Raw genomic sequence first — 27,544 nt, 5'->3', positions numbered from 1 at the left:
TCTAGGGCAAGAATCATAGTCTTATCTGAATCTTTCTTTGTACATAGTGCTGTCATGAACATATCTTTTCATTCAATAAACCCTTGTCTAATTGAATAGATTACAACACTAAATCAGAAAATAGTCTGATTTTTAAGTTTTTAAGGAGGCAAGGAAACCATCCTGGTCATGTTAGTTCCAAGGATTAGGGGCATAAAAAGCCCAGCTGATGGGGAGTTGATCTCATTTAGCAGAGTTCCTACTACCCTGAGGGAGGTCTGCCTAACCTAGAATTCACTGTGGGGGAATTAGGAGGGTGTCTATTTTTAGTGGTGTGTCCTTTCAATTCTATTGTAAATAAATTTATTTTTATTGAATTTTATGTTCTACAAATGCTTCATTGTGCTTTTTTTTCCTCAGGCCGGTTGAATGATTCATATAGGGAACTAGGCTTATCCTAGTACACTTTCAAAGGTCCCTTTCAACTTGAGATCTGCAATCTTTGCTCCTACACTGCAGAATACAAACAATAGTGTGCATTCAGTGAAGGTTTTGATGGTGTTGAATTTATAGTGAAATTAACATTTTATAGTAATATCTTCTGAGATGATGATGGCATTAGGTTTGCAAAGTTGTGTAGAGTCTTTCACCAAGATAGAGTTTAACCTTAAAAATACTTAAAGCACATGCATTCTGATTATTCCACTTTGTATTTTACCTAGAAATAGCCTCACAATAAACCTGTGGTAGTTCAGCCTTCTTGAGGTATAAGATAGTGGTCACTCCAGACATATCCCCATTTCCTGCATCGATTCCCCTCCTCCCTTTTCTGTAATCTTCTCTGACTGGAACTTTCCATGTTTATAAATGTTTTTCTCTTGTTCTAACTTACAAATTATTGCTTTTAGGAATATGCTTACCACTCGGACAGTGTTCACGTTGTTATTGTTAAGCAATGTTTATGTTCTATATTGGGACAAGACACTGTACTATTAAAATTATATGTTTATATATACAAAGAGCAGATATGATATATTGGTTTAAGGAGATCCTTGTGAGGAACTTCTCTCCTAATGATGTTGCAGAACTTTCTTTGCAACAAAGCTGTTTGAGGTAGAGAGGAATTAAATAGTAAATGATTTGTTCAGGGTCACACAACCACTAAATTTCAGAGGCAACACTTGAACAAAGTTCTTCTTTAAGGCTATCTATTGTATCCACTAGGCCATTATCTATCTATTCTATCTATCTACCCATGTATGTATCATCTGTTTACCCATCCATGTATGTATGTACAGATGTATCTGTCTATTCATTTGGTCCAGGCCTGTGATTTCATCTTTCTTAGGTGGCCCTTCAACTTTTCTGCAGCTTACACTTCAGGCTGTCCCTTTGCCTATTATTCAAAATACTTATCTTATTTGAATTATGTTGTTTATTTTATGGATCAAGTACTTTTGCTTCCAAAATTTTCTTTATACTTAAAGTGGCCTAAAAAAATGGGATGTTTGTATAGATAAGTTCTGTATCCCTTGAGTGTATTTTGGAATAGATTTTTGATTGGAATAGTGTTAGATCTTAAATTTTAATGTTTATGCTTCTAAGCTTAGATTCAGAGTTATTTTTGTTTAGCATTGTTAACTGATTATAAATGTTAACCTCATTTTCTTTTTCCAATTTGAAAAAAATAAAAAGTCAACATTGTTTTATTTTCATTGAGGTTATCTAAAATTAAATTATTTACTCTCCAAGAACTGAGTTGGATTTGTTAACCAAATACTTGTAATCAGCCAGTTTTCCACACTTCCTCAGAAATGAGCTGGCTTTATGCATGACATCTTTTTATGTTGTTATAGTTTTATTTTGCAGGTTGAAATAGCAAATATGAGCCCTTTTTTTCAAAATGTAAAATGATCAGTGAAAGACTTTGTGTTTAGTAAGCTTGGGGCGATAGCATTCGAGGCTCCCAAAGTGCTACTGCTCTCTTTGGTTTCTGTTTTCTCTGAGGGCTGCAGTTTTATAGCAACAAAACCTGTGGCTAGAATGCCTGTTTCCAAAATCCAATTCCATAGACATACGGTAAGAAAATGAAATAAAATCAGTACCTTGAAGAATAAAACCTGATATTTGCCAGTGGAAAGGAATTTCATGCTGCAAATAAGAGTAAGAATGGGAGTTATATATTCTAAAATGGCAAAATAATAAAAGCTAGTTGATAAGGATGGGAATGTGTTGTTTAGCAATGAAATAGCTAATTGGAGATAACTTTTTTTTTATATTTAGTTAACGAGGCTCTGTAAAACTGTTGTAATAGATATTTGTCACATCCATAAAGAAATCACTAAACCCCTTTTCCCACATAAAATGATCGCTTAGCAAAAAAAAAATGAATAAAAAAGATTTAGCAAAAAATAAACCCATTTCATGGCTTATATTTAGCTTTATTTTTAAAAAACCACCTGGAGGTTTATATTTAATCATTCCCAGCAGTCAAATAAGGTTTGTCTTGCCTTTCTCCTCCATTTATGTAACCTATATGTTACAAATGATTTGTAAGCTCTATTTATGAAGACTGGTAGTCTGCATATACATATATATATATATGTATTTATATATAAAATTTTTTTTAAGGCAATTGAGGTTAAGTGACTTGCCCAGGGTCACACAGCTAGTAAGTGTCAAGTGTTTGGTCTGAGGCCAGATTTGAACTCAGGTCCTTCTGACTTCAGGGTCTGTGCTCTATCCACTCTGCCACCTAGCTGCCCCCTGCATATATATTTTTGAGTCCTCAGAAATGAACATCAAATTAACCATTTATCTTGGAATATTGATGGCTCAACATCTTTTCCAAAAAAGGAACTTTCTTTTTCTTGTATCTCTGGTCTAATACAGAATTGTAGTCACAAGAATATCTAGTGACAATAATCCAGTAAACAGTTTAAAATGACTCAGATATTTATTGCAGATGGAATCTAAGCCCTTGTTGTCAGTTAAATAACCAAGACTTTTAAAAAGCGTTCCTTTAAATTTCCATAACTTTTAAACCAACGGTAAAGTTCATTTAAAGTGAATTATACAAAAAAAGTAAGAGAGATTTATTACCAATAAACATCATTCAGTGTTGGGATCAAGAATGGGTAATAATAAGATTAAAACAGAACAAAAAACCTTCCAAGGCAGAATGCTTTAGATTTACTTTAACCTTTAAACATGGTAAGCTCAACACTAAAGTCCCATTGCTATTGCATTGTATTTCTTTATTTTGTAGGCATCTAGGTAGTACAGTGGATAGAGTGCTGTATCTGGAGACTGGAAGACCTCAGTTCAAATCTCACCTCTTATTTAGTTGTGGAACCCAGGACAAGTCATTTTAATCTCTGTATACATCAGTTTCCTCATCTATAAAAAGGGGATACTAATAGCACCTACCCAGAGTTTTTGTGAGGATCAAATGAGATAATAATTGTAAGTCATTTAGCATATTACCAGGCATCCAGGAAGCTCTAGATAAATTTTAGCTGCTACCATTATTCTCATCATCATCATCATCACTACTACTTCTAATAATAATAATAATGATAAGAAATCAATATGAGAGAAGACCCATTTGTCCTAGGGAATACACATATATAAGAAGGAGAAAATAAGTGAGTTATGTCAATCTTATTTGTCATTCACACCATAAACCATGAATGGTATGTAAATATCAAAATGTCATGAAATATATATGATCATATGGACCTTTAGAGATTGTTTAGTCCAAACCTTTTACACACGAGATAACTGAGACCTGTATAGTATAAATGACTTTCTTAACAGGCTGTTAATGGAAGAGCAAGGGTTACAATGTTGGTCACCTTGTGCTACGTGTGGGATTGTTTTACCACTTACCTTGGCTCCCCTACTGAGTTGTCTTCTCAGAGAATATTTTTGTACAAGTCTACCCTTATCTGTGCAGTGAAATAATGGTGAGGCACTCAAAATACCTCATCCTGTGTTCCCAGAGTCACATGGCAGTCTTGGTAGAAAGGGTCAAAGCCTTTCCTCTTATAACCTTGTTTCTACCCAGATGCCAGCCAGTTTTCACTTATTTAATCTAACTTCTCGTCTATGAATAAAGATACTCTTATCTCATTACCAGAGACACCTTCTGTCCTAGGCCTTTGCTCACCTGTTTTCATATACTTAAAACATGCTCTCCCTAATTATTAGGAGGATTGAATTCCTAACCTATTCTTTTAAAGCCTAGCTCAAATATTGGGAAGAATCTTCCTAAGATTACACCAAGCATTTTGTTTTCACCTCTCATGTACTTGTGTTTCATTTTTAAATCAGTTACTTGTGAGTGTGTCATTTCTCCCTAGTAGACTAAAAATTCCATGAGGGCAGGCACCAAGCTTCATTTAAACTTTGCATTTAGCCCACACTTATCACAGTATCATACTGTGATAAGTACTTAATAATAAGTACTTAATAAATACAGAAAAGGGGGAAGAATATTTGGATAGATCAGTGTATTAAAATACTTATTCTTATAGCTTGAGTGTTACAGTGGTTGAATTTTTTTTTTTTGGCAATGGGGTTAAGTGACTTGCCTAGGGTCACACAGCTAGTGTCAAGTGTCTGAAGCTGGATTTAAACTCAGGTCCTCCTGACTTGAGGGCCGGTGCTGTATCCACTGTGCTACCTAGTTCTCCCCATTATCTTATGAAATAGTAAGAGAGCCCGAGGAGGACCTTTAGTGCCTTGTGTAGATTTGCTGTGAAAGACCTTTGGAAAGGTATAGACATTAAGTGCCCATGATGAGAATCTTTTGGGTGCTGTTGTACCACCATTTGTTAATTTTTTATCAAACACTCAAGTGGAAACGTTTGCTATTTTAATGGTGTGGTTGTTTACTTACTCAGCTTCACTTCACTTTAAGTGATAACATGTCCTTTAAATCAGTCATTGTTATAGGCCTTAGACTAAGTGTGCAAAAATCCTTCAAATTGTAATGATGTAGAACAAGATTTGTGTTCAGATAGACCAAGGAAATCTCTATCCCAGAGGTCATCTATAAATCATCAAGATAGTTAGACCCACATTTCTTTGAGAGAGGTTAGATTAAGAATGGCTTTTTAGCACCACCGTGACTGAACTGTAGTAGAAAGGAAGATTTCCAAGTGGGATATGGGTTGTAAAGGCATCTCAGAGAAGACCTAGTCTGAGGGAATTACCAACAAATAATCCTCTCTTTCCCCAGCCTCCCTTCCTAGTGTCTGTGCACAGAAACTGTAAAATAGTCTATTATTTTATAATATGATTATATTACAGATGATGATTATTATTAGATTATAGAATAATACATAAAATAATCTATTCTATTACCCAAATATTTATAGTAAATTGAATTTTGCCATGATCATAAAGTTGGTAGGGGTTAGTTAGAGATAAATATAAATGTGAAGTTAGGCAAATAGCCCAACCTCTCTGTAAATGTTAGGAATTTGCTTAACTGAGGGCTCAGAGTAATTGTGAGTGAACTTATAACTTTTCATCTAAAATAAATTCTCTATGGAAGGAATCATGTGGACCCTAGGGGATATTATTGAGGCTTAAATATTTTCAGCCATATGCCAAAGATTGTAAATTTTCCTTCAAGGAACTTTTGATAATATCAGTTTTAGAAAAAGAATTTTTATTTCTGTATAAACCCTCAAATATGAAGAACATTAAAAATACCTAATTTATTTTCCTATTGCCTCTAGGGATATCTTGTAACTTCCTGGAAATTACTTGGAATATGTGGAGGTTCTTTTCTCCCACACATTTGTTCAACTGGAATATTTGAGTCTCTGTCTAGCTGCTCTGATATGATGTAAGAGGAAGAATTTCCATTCCCATTTTAGAAGTAGATGTCTTCCTGACATCTCTAATTATAACTTGGAATCAATTTTCATGTAGAAATAGCAGTTACATTATCATCAAGTATCATCATCAAGAATTATTCTATCTCCATAAAGAGATAGAATAATTTATAGAATGCTTTATATACAACAACTCTGAGAGGTAGGTCATACATGTAATAATATTTCTATTTTTTAAAAATGTGAAGCATGGTTTAGAGAAGTAAAAAGAATTGCTCAATGGTGTTCCTCGTCTGTAATGCTATAGTTGACACATCTTGTTCCTACATCGGGGACTGCCTTCTGTCAAGCCCTGGGCGGATCTCAACAATTTGTGAATCCCTCTGATGGTGTAGGTACAAATTTAACCATTCCTGTCCATTCTGTGGGACTCTTAAGCTTATCTTCCCTTAAGTTCATCACAAAGGGATGTACCAAACGTACTTGGAATGCCATTATTATCTTGACATTGGAACATAAGAGTTGTTTGTCAGTTACCTCGTACTATCTCTTATATTCATAAACATGTTAGATATAGGAGATCAATTCTTAGCTGGCAGTTGAGGATTGTACCAATTTGTGTTGAATGGTTAGTTTCCTATGTGACAAACATGACACATAACCCTGTTGCCTCTTGTTGGATTTAGGAGCCCAAAAAAGTGACTTAAAATATTAACCAATAAGGATAAACTTTGAGTCTGAGGGTGGGTGAAAAGGTATTGATCTAGTATAAAACTTAACATTTTTGTTTGTTAGGACATTTTTAATGAGGACAGTGAAAAGACTACTGGACTACGCTCTAGATCAGGCGTAGGGAACCTGTGACCTCAAGGCCACATGTGGCTTTCTAGGTCCTTGGGTGTGGCCTTTTGGTTGAGTCCATGTTTTATAGAACAAATTCTTTTATAAAGGGGATTTGTTCTGTGAAGTTTGGATTCAGTCAAAGGGCCCCACTTGAGGGCCTAGAGGGCCACATGTGGCCTCAAGGCTCCAGTTTCCCCACTTCTGTTGTAGTTGCTTATTTCTGTGACCTTGGGCATGTTACAGTTCCATATAGCATAGAATATTATAAATGAAGACATGAAGCACTCAAGTTTTCTAACCTCTAAAATGGAGTGCGGCTGGTCAAAAGATCTCTAAAATTAATTATAACTCTATCTCTAAGTTTAAGTTTGCTAACCTGTTTTACTGTAGCCTTGATTTTGTCCATCTAGAGTTTTGTTTCCTCTCTGGTGTAAATTTTGAAATTTAGACATTCATGAATTGCAGAATATCTCCTAGTGTCCTAGCTTCCTGGAATAATCTATGGCTTCTCTTAAGGATTGTTTTTGATGTATCAGTGAACTCAATATCATTGATATGGTAATTGAGGATAGTGGTTACTTTAGGTAGAGAACTAATCTTGTTAATGTAGAAATGAGATTATATTCTTTTCCCTGGGGGAAAGAACATTAATCTCAGGGCATAAGCATCAGTTCAGTAATTTGATATGGGCTTGACACTAGGATGCTAAGGACTTTTTTCTGATATTCTTGGTCTCCTTGAATCTTCCCAATATCTTCTCAGCTTTTCAAAAGCCACACAACCCTACCCTCATATGAGAAATGAAATAATTGTAATAATAACAGCTATGAACTTACATCCTAAATTCACTTCCCTTAGTGTGTCAAAGGATGCCAGAGGTTAGAGATATCCTTATAGCCATTTTAAGAAGTTGTCACCTTAAAAAAAAAGTTTATTTGAGACAATACTTAAAAACTTATCTACTAATATACAATGTATATTATACCTAAGAAGTAACTGTAATTTAATTGATTAAGGAAATCTTATAAAAATATGTATTTCTTGAGAATGGTACCTCCATTAAATCATTCTTTAGGATATTTCAATATTCTGAAGAAAAAGGCTTTCTTGTTTGTTTGTTTCTTTTTCCCAATGACTGATTCATGGACAGCTCTTGAATTCTTTTTACTTTTGTGTTCTTTGTTCCAGTATTCTTTACTCCTCCTTGTCTTTAGCCATATTATAGCTACTTGTGTTGTTGACAATACATGTTGACCTTGGTTCTAAATCTATTTCATCTGTATTATTTATTTTTTTCTACTTGTGAGGTTCAACAGCTAAATCATCCATGTCTGTCTTTGCACAGAATTATTTCCCTAGGAACTCTGTAAGGCACAATGTGAAACTGATTAGGATTTTACAGTCCTGGTGATTTTCCTTCTGCTCTATTACCTAGGAAATGCTGTGATACAAGAAGCTGATGAATCATTTTGTAGATTTTCTTTGCCCCATCTGCTGTGATTATTGAATTTCTGATTGGTCATGGAAACCCCACCTGATTCCTTTGGTACCAAAGTGCCAAAATAGTATGCCTCTCTGTGATGGTGGCTGGGGTTGGGATTAACAGAAGGAAGAATGTAGCAGTGAAAGGAAATTAAATTAAGCCTACTTTATAATTAAAGCAGACATTATACAGCAAAGAAAAAAATTAATGTATTTCTTCAGGTAATATAACATTCATGTAAGATATCACTTTTGTATATTTTAGCTTTTCCTATACCCATACTTGAAGATTGAATGTATTAAGGTCTAATGGGCATGGTTAGAAAAATATGGGATCATTTTCCTTTCCAATGAAAGCTAAGAATGCGTCATCATTAGGAACTATTATACCTATGATTTTTTAGAGTACTATTTTATTATGTATTTTCTATCTATCTATCTATCTATCTATCTATCTATCTATCTATCTATCTATCTATCATCTATCTCTCTTCTCTATAGTTAAGCCTATAAATCTATAAGGATTCTGGTTGGTTGGAAACCTGAAGACCTGTTATTGGAGAGGTGGTGGTGGTGGTGGTGGATGGGTGGTACTTTCTTCTTTTTGGTTCATTCCTCATCCCTTTTCACTCTGGCTGACTTCACCTGACCTGAATTATACAATAATACAGCATCAGTTCTTTTTTACTTATAACTAGACAGAAGTAGAACTGAATGGTACTAATCCTTCTAAAGCACTATTTAGAAACAATTTCTTGATCTTGATTTTTCCCAGCTGAAGCTTCTTTTGACATTTTAAAATCTCATCCCAGAAATATAATATCTCAGACTTGGAAAAGACCTGTGCTGCCTGTAATTCAACCTGTGCTTGAGGAGATATTCTGCTCAGGTCATCTTTGCCAAGTGGCTCACATGAAGCCATTGCTTGAAACTTCTAGTGAAAAGGAAATTCTTTATATTGCATGCCAGCATATTTTTCTCTTAGCCATAATGATGCAAAATGATGCACCCCATTCCACTAAACCAAATCTACTACTCTATCCAATTGTTCTTAGTTCTTTTGTCTAGGATAAAGTAGAACAAGGCTAATCTTTTCCAAATGACAGTGCTTCAAATTTTTTGAAGAGAACTGTTGAGATTCTCCTTAATTTGTCACATTTTCAGATCAAACAGCCCAACCAATGAATCAGCAAGCATTTATTAAACGTCTATGTGCCATTCCCCTTTACTAGAGATATAAGGACAAAAATGAAATAGCCCCTGCCTATCTTCCAGGAGCTTTTATTCTAGGAAGGTTGTTTTTGCATAAATTAGCATATGCAAATAGACAACAAATAATCGTGAAGTTTTTTGAAGTGGGGGGGTACTAAAACCTGAACAATTAGGAAAGTCTTCATTTAAAAGGTGCTACTTGAACAGAGGTTGAACTCTGTATTTTTTTGGATCCCAAGTCTTATTTATTATATTAGTAATCCTGTCCATATTCATCTTAATTATAAACTTGATAAACATGCCATCTGCCCTTTATCTTAGTCATTTGTAAAAAACAGTAAATAGAACAAGGCCCTGGCAGAACATTAGAGAACTTTACTAGAACTCAATATCTGGGTTAATTTTAATCCATTCATCAAAGTTCTTTAGCTCTGGTGATTCAAACAGTTCTGAGGACATCCAATTGTTCCATCATTTATCCCACATCCCTCCAAGTGCTCCACAATGATGTACTTCCCTTGCTGTGTTTAAGGGTGAGTATTAGTATTATGGAAAGAACACTGAATTTGAATTCAGAAGAGCTAGATTTTTATCCTATCCTCTTATTTGCTTCCATATGATCTTGGGCAATCTGTTAAAGTTCTTTTGGACCTCTGCTCCTTATCTGTAAAATGATGAAAAATCTCTCCTAACTCTAAATCAATGCTGCTGTCTATGAAATTTGCATGATTTGACTCTCCAGATAGTTAGTCTCAGAATAGAAAGTGAGGTTTAACAGGTACCCTTTTTTTTTTTTTTTTTGATAAGTTCAGGCTCATTTGCTTGGACACAGTCATGCCTGACTGCTTTCACTCTCCACGTTCTCAAAGACCACAACTTTAACAAAGTGGTCTAGAATGTGCCAGGAATCTGTCAAGATCATTGGCTTAGAGATCTGAATTCTTGGGCTAGTGCTCTTCAGGACATCTCTATTTAAATGTTTTTCCCTTGTCTAAATAAATTTGAAACCAGCTTTACTTTCTAATTTCCAACTTTTTATAGTGATGCTACCCATTAATCTCTTGGTCATTCAGTTCTCCATCATTTATAGTCTTTATTCAATCCATTACCAAGTTTTTTTTTTTTTCTAAAATGTCTCAGGTATATCTGTTTGGTCTTCCATGAACACTGTCAGCCTGCTAGGCCACGGTTTTTTATCATTTCTTGCCTGCGCTAGTGCAGGGAGATTAGTATATGTAAAAATTATTAGAACTTCAGTTGAAAATAAAATGGGTGAGGGGACCTAGTGAATTAGGAAGGCAAAAACATTAGTGGAGAGGAGTAAAAAGACTAGTAACTTTGGGAAGATAGCCAGATGAAACCTGTATCTAGATAAATAACTGTGACTGGGTTAATTTCTGAGAGAATGGATAAATGTATGGGTAGAAAAAGAAAGATTGGTTGTTGACATACTAATCAAATAAGGCTTTTATATGGTATCTTGTTGAATTTAAAAATATACACTTTATAAAATCTAATAAATTCTTCTAATCAGAAAAAGTGAAAGCTTAACTAGTTTAGTGGACATATCCCATCATAATAAATGCTTTCTTTTATTTTAAAAAATTAAACTAAAATCTATTTTTGGTTCCAAATTTCCTCCCTCTCTTCCTTTCTCCTATCCATTGAGAAGGCAAGAAAAACAAAACCTATTACATATATGCACTCATACAAAAGAAAGGACTACAATAACCATGTTCCAAAAAAAAAAAAAAGAAAAGAAAAGAAAACATGCTTCAATCTGTACTCGGAGGTCACTTGCTCATTACTTGGAGGTGGACAGCATGTTTCAGGGAGTCCTTTGGAATTGTGATTGGGCATGGTGTTGCTCAGTCTTTCATAAATCTTTCAAAGTTGATTATTTTTAAAATATCTTTGTTATTATATATATATATTTTTCTACTGATTCTGGTCTCTCAATTCTGCATCAGTTTGTACAAGTTTTCCCAGGTTTTTCTGAAACCATCCCCTTCCTAATTTCTTACAGGACAACAATATTCCATCACATTTGTATACTATGACTTGTTCATCCATTCCCCAGTTCTTGGACATCCTCTCAGTTTCCAGGTCTTTGCTACTACCAAAAAAAAAGCTACTATAAATATTTTTGTTTCTATGATTGCTTTTGCTCTTTCACTATCTTTTTTGGGATGTAGACCTAGTATCAGTATCACTGATTCAAAGCATATGCATGATATTTGGTCATAGTTCCAAATTGCTTTATAGAGTATTTGGAGCGGTGCACATTTCCAGTGGCAGTTCATTAATGTTCCTGTTTTCCCACAGCTCATCCAACATTTGTCATTTTTCGTTTCTGTCCATTTAGTAAATGTATTATTGTTACAATTTTTTTTTTTTTTGGTGAGGCAGTTGGGATTAATTGATTGCCCAGGGTCACACAGCCAGTAAGTATCATGTGTCTCAGGATGGATTTGAACTCATGAGAAAAAGAGAGAGAGAGAGAGAGAGAGAGAGAGAGAGAGAGAGAGAGTGGTGAATGAATTGAGAGCTGTTCTGCTCTGGTATTTGAAAGGTAGGAAGGAGAAGTCCTGAATTCTGTTCCCATCTCTGACACATTCAATGTATTCAATGTTCAGTGCAGTTCAACATGCAGGCCCATATAAGGGCAAGAGTTTCATTAAAATCATTTACCTGCACATTTACCTGTGACCTGCAGGATTATCTGATCTTTTTACTGCCCCAACCTTCCACTCTGATTCCAAATTCCTTTCTTCCCCAAACCAAACTGAAGATGTTTCTGATTTAATTTCAGTAATTTGGGATATGGACTGACTACATAGTCAGGTCAAAACAGCAAGATCTCACACACTTGCATTGTGCTTATATCTTTTGCTGACCACTTGCTCTGATTGTAGAAATTTGCTATAAAAGGATAAAGCAGAGACAAGATTTAAACCGAGTATGACAGGATTTTCCAACTATGCAGTATCAATTCTACCTCATAGCCAGACTCAGAAATAGCCAGGTGGGTAACATTCCTTTTCAAAGGAACATAATGGGGAAACTGAGCTAGGAGGCTCCCATCTTAGACTGAGGCTAAAATTGTTCTTTCAGCTTTACCCAGAGTCAGACCTCCTACCTGTATCACATTCTCTCTGAGTAGCTTGTGGCATTTCTTTCAGATGGTGGATTATTCACTATTGAGCATGAATGGATTATTATGATCCATCAGACAACTCAAAATCAGTTATGGTCCTGAGAGCTTTTACCTCAAACAGCAAGTTTCACTAATCACAACTTAGGAAAAAATTTTCTAGGATTTACATCTCAAATTTAAATTTGTCCTGGTGTAAAAGCCAGTCGTCAGAAATCATTTCTATATACTTCCAAATCCTCAGCAAGCCAAGTTCATTGTTTAGGAGCTCCAAAACCCAAACAAGCTTTTTGGCAAGTTTACACATTAAAACAGTAACCAACAATCTTACAGTTTTCATAAGTGATAGCCAAATTGTTTTAGCTGTAACCAAATTATGAGAAGTTACTTGACATAACTGGTACAAAAGTTTACCAATCTGAAACTTGTAACAAACCCATTTCCACCAGGTGACTTCAATTTTGTTGAATGCATTTACAAATTATTTACACAGAGAATCGACATCTCATCATTAACATGTTAAAACTGTAACTTTAAAAGTGACGTTACCCAAGTTTGAGGCTGGCCATCTCCCTTCCCTCTCTCCATAAGGCTGCTGGGGTTTGAGGTGGGGTATAGGTGGTGGTGAGCAGGATGTGCTGAACCTGGGTGATGCTTCCAGGCTTTGTGGGTTTCCCCAGGGCTCAATGCCATTGTGGTTGGGGCCCATGCTGTAGCTGCTACCTCTCCTTCCTCCTTCATTTCACCAGGTGGGGGAGGGTGAATTAGAAGGTGGTAGGGAAAGGTGAATTACAAGGTGGTGGACAAGGGTGAAACTCTCTTCTCCTAGTCTGATGATAGGAAACCAAGATGATAGGTGACTGCCTAAAGTCCAGTCATCTCAGTTTCCCCACACTATTCTCTAAGACTATAATTTTCAGGGAAGATACTGCCAATGAAGTCACAGATCAATTATAACATAGATTCTATGTTAACAATCACAGTGGATAAACAAATTCACATCCGTTATATTTCACTCAACGGATATATTATCATGCTATAGCTTTTTCTGTAGTGGATACATATTTTTTTTTAATAAGGGTATTTATTTCTTTTATTTTTCTTTGAATTATCTTTTCACTAATGGCAAAGTCATATGGTATGAAAAACTGAGCTTATTTTGTAGCTTTATAGATCTAGACCTAGAGGACCTCAGAAATGATCTAGTGAATGATTTCATTTTATGATGAGACTTGGTTATTTGTCTAATGTCTTATAGCTAGCAGGTGTCAGAGGTGAAATTTGAATGGGGGCTTCTGCCTTCAGAATCAGGGCTCTTTTTACTGTACTATATTTTAAAATAATATTTGAAATTTAAAAGAGAATGCAAAAATTTTAAGTAGTATTTTTCTACTTAAGAAAATATGCTTGATAAAATAGATATAGCCAATGCATGAAATATTACTTTTGCTTTTCTTAATTAATGTATTAGGTCTCATGATAAGGTATCATTGTTTTCATATAGAGGAAAGGTTAATCTTGAGTAACTAGTTTGTCATTGACTATACTATTTTTAGTATATGTATGGGTGTCAAAGTAAATGTTATAAATTCTGTAACATGATACATCTTTCTTAATATCAGAAGTTTGTCCTTTTTTATTGTAATTCATTCATGCATAACTATTTTGAATGTGTAATATAGGGTTTTTGAAAAAAAATTAAGCATGTAGAATTTGCAATATTTTGATCCCCTCTTTCTTTCTTTCCTGCAGTGTATCCTATTCGGTACATGTATCAGAAGATTATCCAGGTATAGTGCAATATGTTTATATATTAAATTTTACTACCCTCCCTTGTCTAAAAAGGATTTTTTTAAAAGGCTTTGGATGTGGCATCAACATTTTTTGAGTAGTGTTCTGAAATCTGCTTTGGAGGACTCTGAAGAGATAGATGCTTCAATTATTCTGTGAATTGGGTAAACTAAAGTAATAGGAGGTCAATGTAATGAATACATTTAAGCTTTTTGACTGACTTTTAAAAATGTTTTCTTGACCTTGTTTCAGATCAGAACCAATAACTCACAAATGAAAACTGGCATTTATAGCAAGAAATGAAACCTTCACAATACATTAATATTATATTAAATCTAAAATTCAAGGAGATCCAAGATGGCTTAGAAGCTAGTTTTAGAACATCATCTGGGCCTTTATAAAATTCAGTCTGTTTACCTGCATTTAGAAAAGCGATCCTTACTCTGTTCTTTATAATTTCACTGGTTTGTGATCACAAAGATATGCTTATTGTGACCAAAATTGGAGTTCAGCCTTAAACAAATTCCACTATGGACAAAAAAAGAGTAAAAACAACGGGGGAGAAGGGATGGAGGAAAGAAAAAAGTATGTTTATTTCCTATTAGGAGTGTGACATTGTTTCCTTTTGTTTCCTTTAGAGGCAAAATAATTACTTCTATGCTGTGATCATGAATAATTTGCATTTTTTCATAAAAGAGGTTATGAATCTTTTTTATCTTCTTTATATCTCCCATCTAAAAACCAAAATATCTCACATGAATTATGAAGTATTCTACATTTAATATAGAATTATCAGAGACCTTTGTCTTTTTTGTTTGCCTCCACGTGTATCTGTTGTATTTAAAAAAAAAAAAAAGCTTTTTTTTTTTGTTCCATTCCTCTTTGAGGTCACTGTTTTACCATACCATTACTTCTGCTTAATCTACTTGGTTGTCACCCTATTCCCACTGACTCTCTTTCCCCCCTCAAGCTATTCTTTTTACTGCTGACTTTAAATGGTGACTGATTTTCCAGGGGAAAAAAAGTGAATAACTTCAGTCCATGGATTACTTTAACCTTCAAGAAAGAATAGAAGAATCGTATTTGATCAGCTCATACCAATAACCTATTCAATAATTTGCCTACATTTTTGTTACGTTATTATAATCATGCAGATATGAGAGTTGATGTGCATAATACATTGCCAACAGGTCACATTGTCATTCAAATATAACATCTCAGAAAGAAGAACCCTAAGCATGTATGTCATGATTATTACACATATTTTCCACTGGGAAAATCTATAAATTGCTTCATTCTATTCTAATTATGTGTCTTATTGAAAATAAAATATGATTACTTTACAATAAATGAATACAATACAATAAACATTTTCTTGGTAATACTCAACAGTGTTCGCTAGAAAGTCATTGTTCTTTAATTCATTTTTAATGGAGAGTAGAATTAATAAACAACCCCCCACACACATACATATTTAACATTTGTTATTTTCAGTTCTAAATTTTTTTCCTCCCTGTAGGTCCTCACTCACCCACTCAGAAGGCAAGTAATATGATATCCATTATACAGATGAAGTCATGCAAAACATTTCCATATTAGTTGTGTTATTAAAACAAAACTCCAAGGAAAAATAAAGTAAAAAATATTCTTCAGTATGCACACAGTTTTATTAGTTCTGTGTCTCAAAGTGGACAGCATTTTTCATCATTAAGTCCTTTGGAATTGTCTTCAATCATTGTATTGATCAGAAGAACTAAGTCTTTCATAGTTTGTCATCATTTCAATATTACTGTTACTGTGTACAATGTTCTTTTGGTTCTGCTCACAATTTTGCACCAGTTCATTTAAATCTTCCCAGGTTTTTCTGATCTCATTCCCTTTACCATTTCTTTTTCATTTATTTATTTTTAGGCAATTGGGGTTAAGTGACTTGCCCAGGGTCACACAGTTAGTAAGTGTCAAGTGTTTGGTCTGAGGCCGGATTTAAACTCGGGTCCTCCTGACTTCAGGGCCAGTGCTCTATCCACTGCACCACCTAGCTTCCCCCTTTTATCATTTCTTATAGGATGATAGTGTTAGAAAAATCTGAAACAAAAACCTACTACAGTGAGTGAGTGAAAAAGAAAGCCTTTATTACACTTCTCTTGAGAGAAGCTGGCTCAACGTACTTTAGTAGCATGTAGACGCTGGCTCAGTGGTAGAATCAACTTTTAAACCTTTAGTAGATCCATACTCCACCCTATGGTGATGTGGTTCGTCTGGGTTACACCCTCCCTGGACAGCTCATGGCATTTTTCGTCAGTGTTCGGTTAACTCTGCCCACTTAATGGGTCCTGTGTTCACAGTGGGTGAATGGGTTCACAATGGTGTCTATCTCCGCCCTTGGGGTATGTCAGTTAATACTCAGTAAGCTTATTAAGCAAGCACAGTGGAGAAAAGCCTTTGTCCTGTTGAAGCCCCACCCTTAAACCCAAAGAGCAGCAACTGGTTTAGCCTCTAGGGCTCTTTCTTAAGGAACTAGTTGTTTGCTATACTTTCTGATTGGTTGAGGGACTATCCACAAGATCTTGGAATTTCTTATCCTGCTGTGGAAGCCTAACCCCCTAAAGTCTTTCTTACCATTGTTCACAATTTATGCAGCCATTCCTGAATTGATGGGCATCCCCTCAATTTCCAATCCTTTGTTACCATAAAAAGTGCTGTTGTAAATATTTTTTGTACATATAGCCCTTTTTTCTTTTTCTTTGATCTCTTTGGAATATAGATCTAGTAGTGGTATTGCTGAGTCATAGGGTATACAGTTTTATAGGCTTTGGGTATAGTTCCAAAATTTATCTCCAGAATGTTTGGATTAGTTTATAATTCCACCAGCAGTGCATTAGTGTACAAATTTTTTCTACATCCCCTCCAACATTTGTCATTTTCCTTTCCTCTTGTGTTAGCTAAACTGATAGGTATCAGAAGGAACCTTGGTGTTCTTTGAATGTGCATTTATAGTTAGTGATGTAAAGCATTTTTACACGACTGATGAGGTTGGGATCTGGACCTTAAAAAGGAAAAACACTGGACTTTCTTACATGGCCAAAATTCTGGTGTTAGCCTGAGGCTGTAATTCCATCAACTGGCCTTTCCTTCTGGCTATGCCAATGGGACCAATCTTCCAATTCTCTGTTACTCTTAACCTACCCTAGCACTCTATTGTCTTATCTCCCTATGTCCCCTGGCCATTTCCCACCCTAAATCCTAGCTAGGCTCCTTTCTCCCTTGGCCAAGGTCCAGGTCCAGGTCCCTGACATTTTGTTACCTTGCAGTCCCCACAGACTACTTGGCCACTCCTAGATCTCTCCCACAGTCTTTCTGTTTATAAGGTCCATCTTGTCTCCATTAGGGTGCTCAGATTCTTAAAATCTAGCCAATAGCTCACTAATGTTTAGACTCCTTAAGAGTCTGCCCAATATGACAGATGTTCTAATAAACCTTATCTTTGGCTGAAAGAAGTTTTGGGACTAATTCTTTCAGGCAAGAACCGCGTCTCTTGCTCTCGATATTTCAGGGTCCCAGCAACCCTAAACCTCACCATGACTAATGACAGCTTTGATTTCTTCTGGAAACTGCCTATTCAGATCTTTTGATCATCAGCTGAAAAATGACTCTTTTTGTAAATTTGGCCCAGTATCCTATATATAAATAAGAAATGAGTCTTTTATCAGAACCCTTCTAATTTTGCCCAAGTTAGTTTTGTTTGTGTATAAGCCTTTTATTTTCATGTAAATAAAATTATCTATTTTACTTTTCATAATCCTCTATCTCTTGTTTGGTCATAAACATTTTCCTTATCCATTAATCTGACAGGTACATTTTTCCATTCTCCCCTAATTTACTTAACATGTCACCCATTTCTTCTAAGTCATTTATCATTTTGATGTTATCTTTGTATGTGGTGTGAGATGTGGCTCTATACTTTATTTGTACCTAACTGCTTTCAGTTTTCCCAGCAATTTTTGTTTGCTCATTTTTGTACCCTGTTTCTTGATTTGGATCTTTATGTTAATGTTGGTCTTTGTTCCTGGCTTGGTGGGAGTAGGGAGGAGTGGGGTAGGGGAGAAGGTGGAAAGAAAGGGGCAATGTCTCAAACTTTAAGCTTTTTCCAAACTGCTATTTTTAGATCTAATTCTGTGCTTTATAAGTTTTCAGTGCTTCCAAGGTGTGACCTGCAGAGAGGTGTGGTCACAGTTCTCTTGGTCTGTACTATGGTCCTTACCCAGGAAGGGCCCCTTCTCTGGTCCCCTCATCCTTTGGGAGTGGAAATGATACTGTTTATCAGAGTTCCTTATCCCTTGTGGCTGAAATTGATACTGTCCCTCAGTGCTCCCACTACCTTTTGATGGGAAAATGCTCCTTTCTGCCCTTGAACTATGATCCAGAAGTGGGTATAGGCACTGGAGTTGCCAAAGTCTTGTTTTTTCGTCCAGTGCTAACACAGGGGTCCCTTATAATTTCTTTCTGACCACTTGCCAGGTTCCCTTACTGTCTTCAGCTTTAAATTTCCTGAAGTTGCTGCTGCTTCTGTCACCACTACTTAGTGCCAACAGTGGGACTCACATGGGCTCTGGCCCAACCTCCAATTCTGTCACAGATCTCTCATTCCTTTCTTCTAAGTTATCTTGGGCTGAAAGAATGTCTATTGGCTCTGCCACTCTGGAAATTGATTTGAGGCATTGTTTCAAAGTTGTTTGGAATGGAATATTGGGAGACCTTGTTTGGGTGCTTCTGTACTTCGCCATCTTGGCTGTACTAAAAGTATCTCTCTTTTTCTTGTCATATTGCTGTAGCTAGCATTTCTAGTACAATGCTGAATAATAGTGATGATCATGGCCATCTTTGCTTCACCTTTGATCTAATTGGGAAGGTTTCTATTTTATCCCTAGTATAGATAATTCCTGCTCTTGCATTTTTTGTTGTTTAGTCATTTCAGTTTTCTCTGATTCTTTGTGACCACATTTTGGGGTTTTCTTGGCAAAGATACTGGAGTAATGGTTTGCCATTTCCTTCTCCAGCTTGTTTTACAGGTGAGGAAATTGAGGTGAACAGGGTTGTGACTTTCCCAGGGTCACACAGCTAGTAAGTGTCCGAGGCTGGATTTGAACTTAGGTATATTTCTTGACACCAAGCTGAATGCTCTATTCACTAGCTTATTTTGGTTTTAAATAGATAGTACTTATCATTTTAAGAAATTCTCCATTGATTATTCTGCTTTCTAGTGTTTTTAATAGGAATGGGTGTTTTATTTTCCCAAAAGCCTTTTCTACATCTATAGATATAATCATATGATTTTTCATGCTTTTGTTATTTATATGGTCAATTATCCTTATAGTTTTCTTAATATTGAAGCAGCCTGAATTCCTGATATAAATCTCACTTGTTCATCATGTATGATCTTTGTGATATACTGCTGCAGTCTCCTTGCTACTATTTTATTTCATGCTTTTTACATCAAAATTCATTAGGGAAATTGATGACTAGTTTTCTTTCTCTGTTTTTGCTCTCCCTAGTTTAGGTATCAAATCCATATTTTGTTATAGAAGGAATTTAGTAGGATTCTTTATTTAATTTTATTTTTTAAAAATTGTTCTTATAATATTAGAATTAATTGTTCTTAAGATGTTTGGTGGAATTCACTTGTAAAGCCATCTGGCCTTGGGATTTTTTTGTTTTTTAGAGAGTTCATTTGCTTGTTTATTTTTCTGAGATAAGGTTATTTAAATATTCTATTTCCTTTTTTGTTAATCTAGTCAATTTATATTTTTGTTAATATTCATCTATTAAACTTAGAATGTCAGTTTTATTGGCATGTAATTGAGCAAAATAGCTTTTAATAATTGCTTTAATTTCATCTTCATTTCCTGTGTATTCATCCTTTTAATTTTTGATACTGGTAATTTGTTTTTCTTTTTTTTTTTTTTAAAAAAAATCAAATTAGCCAATGGTTTATTTATTTATTTTTCATAATACTAATTCTTAGTTTTATTTTAGTTCAATTTTTAAACTTTCACTTTTATTAGCTTCTCTTAATTTTTCTGAGATTTCTATTTTGTTTTTTAATTAGGGATTTTTAACTTATTCTTTTTATATTGTTTTAGTTGCATGCCGAATTCATTGATTTGCTCTTTCTTATTGAGATATGTGTTTAGAGAAATAAATTCTCCACTAAGTATTGCTTTGGCTTCTTCCCACCAATTTTGTTATGTTGTCTGATTTTGTTATTATCTTTAATGAAATTATTGATTGTTTCAATGTTCTTTGACCCACCCCCTCTTTAGGATTAGATCATTTAGTTTTCAGTAACCCAAATACTTAAGTTTACAATGGTTGACCAAATTTGCAAGGAGTTGCAGATTAAGTAAATCAATAATTTATTATTCTGTTGAAGTTTATTTTATGTTATTATTTTTTTCTTTTTATTTCAGTGGAGATTATTAGTTTTTATGGTTTTATTTGGGTGTCAATACTTTATTTGAGATTGTTATTGAGTTTATAGTGAAAGTGTTTAGAAAATTATAAACCATTTAAATTAAATTCTTTTCCTTTTTATACTTGAGTAATCCTGTTAATATGTTTTGCGATGTGTTTGAGCCTAATTTTACATAATTTTAAAAAAATATGTAATGGTGGGATATATCAGTAAGCATTATTCATTCTTAGAAATTATGTGCCTGTAATGGTATAATAACACAGCAAGTGTACTAGAAAGATTCAATTGGTGAAACCAAGAACTATGCTTGATAGAACTTGACAGCTCCTTTGCATTCTAATTTTCTGCCCACTGCTTGGAGTACTCTTAAGAAATCCTTAAACCATTTTACTTCAGAATTGTTATAAAAATAAAATCAGTAATTAGGATATGATTTAGTCATTGAGCATGGCATGGTACTATATTAATCATCAGTATACACATACCTCTTGTATGTAGGCATGCAGATAATCACATTTTGTTTCTTTTGAGTTGCTTAAACAATTGAGGGTTTTTTTTTTTCCTCTAGTAGGTAGAAAATCAGCTTTACCCCTCCTGAGCCTCTTTGGAAAGAAAGCACTTTGTAAGCTATAAAGCACTTTATATAGATAAATGTAAGTTATCATAATGATGGTGATGATGCTTGATATTGATATATAGCTAGGGAAAATTATCTCACTAGTTACCATGGACAGCATAGTAATCATCCTGTCTATTATCATCAGAAGGCACTGCTGGGTATGCAGCCTCTTGTCTACTGGGGTGCAAGTAGGAATATCCCAGGTCTGCCCTGAAATGATTAAACTGATGAGGCTAACTAAGCAAGGCTGGTTGGTCACAGCAAGAACCATTGGTCTAACCTATTACCTCCTAATCAAGTGCCCTCAGGTGAAAGGGACACATAGTTGACCCTTCCCTCTCCCACCTAAGATAGTTCTATGCCAACGTTAGTTTTGGAGCTTTTTCCGTTTTATAGGGGCATCTCAAAATCTCATTAGGCAAAATTCCAAACCATTTCATTCTAATGAGATTATATTATTTAATATTGATTTTAAAGGGATGCTTTCTTTGATCAGATTTATAAATGAACCATAATAGAGATTATATGTTCTAGAATGAGAAGATTTCAAAGATCATCTAGTCTACACCCCTTATTTAAAAAAAAATGACAAAACTTTTGCACAGTTAAATGACTTCAAAATCATAAAACTTATAAGCAGAAAAGCTAGGTTTCCCCATTTCAAAATCCAATTTCTATGTTGTTTAGTTCCATTCCCTCTCTAAAGTATGCATATGCCTTTTTGAAAATTCATTTATAGGTTAAAGTGGAGCTGACTATGCTAGTGCCTTATGGTGTCATTGGTAGACAGCATTCAAAAGAGCTGATACAGCCCAAAGAAGACTGTATTTGTAGTCAAAGTATCTGAATTCAACTCCAGTCTCTGACACTTAATACTTGTGTGTGAATAGATCAAGTGGTTTAACCTCTCCCAGTCTCAAATTTCTTCATACGTAAAATGAATTGGCCTGTAGGATCGTTGAAGTTCCTTGTTGCTCCAATACTTTGTTATGCTGTATAGAGATAGAGATGTAAATAATGTAACATAGTTATATGATTTGTTTATAGAATGATATACAGAGTATTCATAAGGTATATATAGTGATGTAGTATATAGTGATATATATGCAAGTTTATATGGTTTATATCACTTTATATAGTGATAAGATAGAGTAACAACTGTTTCTGCTGAGTAGATTATAATCTTACATTTTATTTTCAAATTTTATTCACCAGTTTATAAAAAATGGAAATCAGTTGTCTTAGGAATAAAAATGTTTTCAGTAATGCTTGGAACTTTTCACTTTATCATTTTCAGAGTACTTTAATATTTAAATGATGTGTGTTTGTTGGCTTAACAAAAGGGCTTTTCATTTAGATAAAATAAGGTTACTATTGGATGCATTTTTAAAAAAGGCATTGTGTATAATCATTTGTCAGTATTTTTTTAAAATTCATTTTAGATTTTTTTTCCTTTCATTTCACCTTAGCTCCTGAGGATATAGATTTCTTGTTTCACAATTCAAATCAAATCAAAAGATTTGCTTTTGCCATTTCACTAAATTTATTTAATACTATGTCTTTGAGATACAAATTTACACTATAATTTGTGAAAGTCAGAAATAGAGAGTGGTACATACAAATCGCATATCAGTTCCTCTGTTGCTGTTTTGGTAATAACATGAACAAAAACACCTTGCCATGGGCCAGTCATTTAAACTCTGACCTCTGGGCAGTTCTTTGAGACCCTAAGTTACAAATAAGTTTGTATATCTGATTTGATGGAGGGAGCTCCCATAGGTTGAATTATCATCTCTATAAAAATGATTCTCAAATCCATATATCCCACCCTAATTTCTTTCATTAGCTCTAATGTAGAGGTGGGCAATACCTACCATCTGTTTTTGTACTTCTTTGAAAGTTAAGAATGGTTTTTTTAAATACATTTTCAAATATAATGATACTTAATGATACTTAATTTTAAAATGTACAAAATATTCTTATCTTGAGGCAGAAAAAACCCAGGCAGTTTGGGGATTTGGCCTTCAGGCTGAAAGTTGACAACTAATGATACATTTGTACTAATACTGTCTCAAAGATATTTTGAATTAGATGTCACAAAGGCATCTCAAAACCCACTGAATTAAAAACACTACCCTTTTCCCACCTTCCCTAAGGACTATCAAAAGCTTGGAATCCTCTTTCTCATTCAGGTCTGAAACCTAGGTATTATTGATTCCTTGAAACTTCTCTTTCAATTCATCTGCTTAGTCAAATCCAATCTTTAGCCAAAACTTGTCTTTTCTGTCTTCATAACCTCTCATATATGTTATCTTCTCTCCAATTTTACATCAACAATTCTAGTTAACATCCTCATTACCAGACTACTGAAATAGCCTTATAACTTTTCACCCTATTGCAAGTCTGAGCCCTCAGGTTCTAATACGATTTTTCTGAAGTATTGATCCTACCAATTGTCACCCCACTGTTCAGTGTGTCCAGTGGCTTCAAGGATCAAATGTAAGCTTGGAAGATATGACATTTTCTAGAAACTACAACTAAGGATGCTGTAAATTCTTTAAATAATGACAGAATACTGTGTTACTATTTACAAGGCTCGACAATGTTGGTATTTTGCTTGTCTATGTAACAAGTTATTTTTCTTATTTTCTAAATGGGGAGGGAAAAGGTAAGAGGAAGGGAATGCAGACCTGAAAATAAAATAAAAATTGAATTTAAAAAATGAGACTAAAGAATACCCATATAGCTGGAATGGCAGAGAAAGAAATTTAATAAGTCTTTATGGTCATTGAAGCTGTGTCAGAAGCCATGACACTTTAAACTAACCAGTCACCAGTTACAGTGCCTGAATGACCTAGAAGGAGTGGGATGCACAAATGTAAAGAATGTGGGAAGGGTTTCCAGCTTGCCTCCCATATATATTACATTACTTGCCTTCACTCTCTTCTTTGCAATTGAGCTGTTCTCCAAGCTTGACATCCCATCTCCCACTTCTATGACTTTGCAGTAACCATTCCCCATTGCTTCAATGTACTTCCTACTAATCACTTTCATCTCTTAGAATACCTGACTTTCTTCAAGGCTTAGTCCCAGTGCAATCTATACCACAAAATCTCCCCTATCTCTCTAGCCATTATTTCTCTTTTCTTTTCTCAGAATATTCTATGCAGAGCTGTATTCTCATAGCAGAATGTAAAAGTGTTGAGCCTAGGGACCATTTCAGTTTAATCTGCACATCCCTTGCCCTTGGCCAAGGGTCTTTTACATACCAAACAGCTGATAAATATTTGTTGAATTAAATTTTGTTTGCGGATAGCTGGTTTATCTAAAATAATGTAATTGTTGAGGAGAAAGGTGAAAGGTCAACAACTTTAGATAGTAAATCCTTTTGAGAAGAAAGGAACATGACCATCTGAGTGCCAGTATGATATAGTGGATTGAGAGCTGGCCGGGAGTCAGGAATACTCAGGTTCAAGTCTTGTTTTAGACATCGTCATTTCTGCTATAACTCCTTTTGAAAATGTCAATTTGTTCCAATACTACTGATAAATAAGGGAATAATCTGAGCAAAATGTTAATTTGAAATTTTCCTATGTGTAGACTTTTTCTTTTTTTTTTTTGGCGAGGCAATTGGGGTTAAGTGATTTGCCCAGTCACACAGCTATTAAGTGTTATGTGTCTGAGGTCAGATTTGAACTCAGGTCCTCCTGATTACAGGGCCGGTGCTCTATCCACTACGCCTCCTAGCTGCCCCTTATGTGCAAATTTCATCTGTAAAAAACAGTAAAAATGAGGAAAACCGCAGCACTTCACATTAACTCATGAGCTACAGCACTTCTACCATCTTCTTCTACAGGCAAACTTCAGGTCTTTTTTGAGGTGAAATGCTATATTTATTGAGTTCTGCTGTCTGTAACCCCTCCACCCACCTTTTGCTATTGCCATGGCCTCCACCCCTTGCCACTTCTAGTTGTGGCCCACTAGCTCCACCTGCTCATCCAGAGCCTCTTTTTTTTCTGGACCCTGGGCACAGGTTAAGCAGCAATCTAAGACCACGAATATGGTCACAATTCATTGGAGCATTTATGTGTTTTATAACCATTGAACATGTATGAAATTTTTATTAGATTCCTATCTCTTTTTTTTTTTTAATGTGTAACCAATAAAGCTTTTGAGCATTGAATTCCTAATACCATTTTCCCCATAAGCCTGGTGTGGTTTTTATTGTGTCATTTTATGTATCATTTTGATGGGATGCAAATGTTGCATAATAGTAGAAATGTCTGTATATATCTGGAGGAATGAAGGACCTCAAAGTCATCTAGTCCAAGTGAGTCATCTTAAAAATGAGAAAACTGAAGCCTATGTCAAGAAATGACTTGCTTAAGGTCTCATAGGTGGAGTCAGAGATGGGTACTGAACATATGATCTTTTATGATCTCTTTCCACTATGTCATGCTGCTTCCCTTAAATGCTAATTATGTGACTTTTATCAACTCACTTAACTTCTAGAGTTGCTTGGGGGTAACTATTTAATAACTCTAAATTACCAATGAATTGCAGATCTGATGTTGTAGAGAGACTTTCCATGTCAGGAATTGAAAATGTTACAGATTCAGATCCTAAAGCAAACACTGTATAAATTAGATCCCACATCGGCATAGAGAACTCAACTTCTGAGAACATTACTGTAACCATGTATTAGTGGATTTTGAGATCTATGATATTCACTACAAAAACAAAATCTAACCTGCCTGGCCCATAAGAAATTAGTCTTACTTGTACACCCTTGAAAATGACACTCCATTTCTCTTCTTGGTGCTTTTGGCTACTTTTCCCCACACCTGGAACCCTCTGTTCCCTCACTTCTGTCTCTTTAATTTCCATTGCTTCCTTCAAGACCACTATCTGCAGGAGGCCTTTCCTGTTCCTCTCAGTTCGTAATTTTTTCCCTTTTATATTATGTAATGCATAGATATCATAGCTATTTACATGTTGTTTTCCTATTAGAACATATTCTTCCTGAGGACAGGGATTTTACATGAATTTTACCTTTCTTTGTATCTACAGTGTTTAGTACAGTGTCTGATACATAGTAAACATTTAACAATTGCTTATGAGTGACTTAGGAGTTTACATACCAGGATATAATGAATTTCACAGCACATAAGACTAATCTCTGAGGATTAGGACCATTCTGGTTTATCTGATAAAAACTCTTGCATCACTTTGTTAAATTTAAGTGTCTATGATGTCTTACTTCATTAAGAGAACACTCCACCCATTGCTGTTTTCCAGACTAGTGGAATTTTAATAGGAAACTCATTATTTGAGCTCTTCCAGAAAAGTCAATAATTCTTGATACTATAACATGCACATATGTACACAGATCATTTGTAGAATTTCAAGACTTGAAGCTCTAGAATTTTCATTCATTCTTCTTTTAGCATCTTTCATTCCCACTGTTGTTTACTTTAGTTGCCTTCCTAAACCATTCTTCTATCTCTGTCTTCTGAGGAGAAATGTAGATATTTGTTATTTCTACTAAAAGAACTTGGAAGGGACTTTGTTAAAAATATAAGTGTAGATTATATTCATAGAGCTGTAAAGCATTTTAAGTATAGTCAGATAACATGCCCTTATTTTACAGAAGGGGCAGGTGAACTATAAAAAGGCCCACAGCCAATGGTTGACTGACTTCAGATTCCTATTTTGAGGCTATCATAGCTATTCTATTTTGTTTCTTGGGCATTAAACTTTCCTTGAAATTCAGGACCTTTTGCCTCACAGTAATTTTGGTCTTAATAAATGCATGTCATTTGTTTAGATCCATTTAAATCAGACAAAAAAAATCTAGGATACATATGCTAGAATCAGTAGAATTCAAATCGTATCCCAAATCATATCGAAAATGATCAATGGTAAGGAATTCTTTTTTTTTCTCCCCTTAAATAGCTGGTTGCTTGCCTATTTAGTCACTCATGGGATTTAGACCTTGGGACCTCTTCATGGGAAGAAATCTTGGACGTAATTTAGTTCAGTGCTCTTTTTTCAAGATGGGGGAAACTGAAGCTGTGAAAGGATAAATAACTTATCTGTTGGTCACCCAGTTAGGTTGAAGAAGTAGATTCCACATACTCCAG

The 27,544-nt window shown here is 34.9% G+C and overlaps 1 protein-coding gene across 2 annotated transcripts in view; it reads left to right on the top strand.

Annotated features, from left to right (window-relative positions):
• The window catches only part of PARP8 (poly(ADP-ribose) polymerase family member 8), a 215,598-nt gene that overhangs the window by 94,167 nt on the left and 93,887 nt on the right, over window positions 1-27,544 (top strand). For both annotated transcript variants that reach the window (XM_027863652.1, XM_027863653.1), the window contains one exon: window positions 14,272-14,309. In XM_027863652.1, the coding sequence (XP_027719453.1) occupies window positions 14,272-14,309 (38 nt within the window). The remainder of the gene's footprint in view (window positions 1-14,271; window positions 14,310-27,544) is intronic.

The sequence above is a fragment of the Vombatus ursinus genome, unplaced genomic scaffold (assembly GCF_900497805.2).
Source record: "Vombatus ursinus unplaced genomic scaffold, bare-nosed wombat genome assembly UNPS02014772.1, whole genome shotgun sequence".
Taxonomy (NCBI): domain Eukaryota; kingdom Metazoa; phylum Chordata; class Mammalia; order Diprotodontia; family Vombatidae; genus Vombatus; species Vombatus ursinus.
This window is presented reverse-complemented; position numbering and strand designations above follow the sequence as displayed.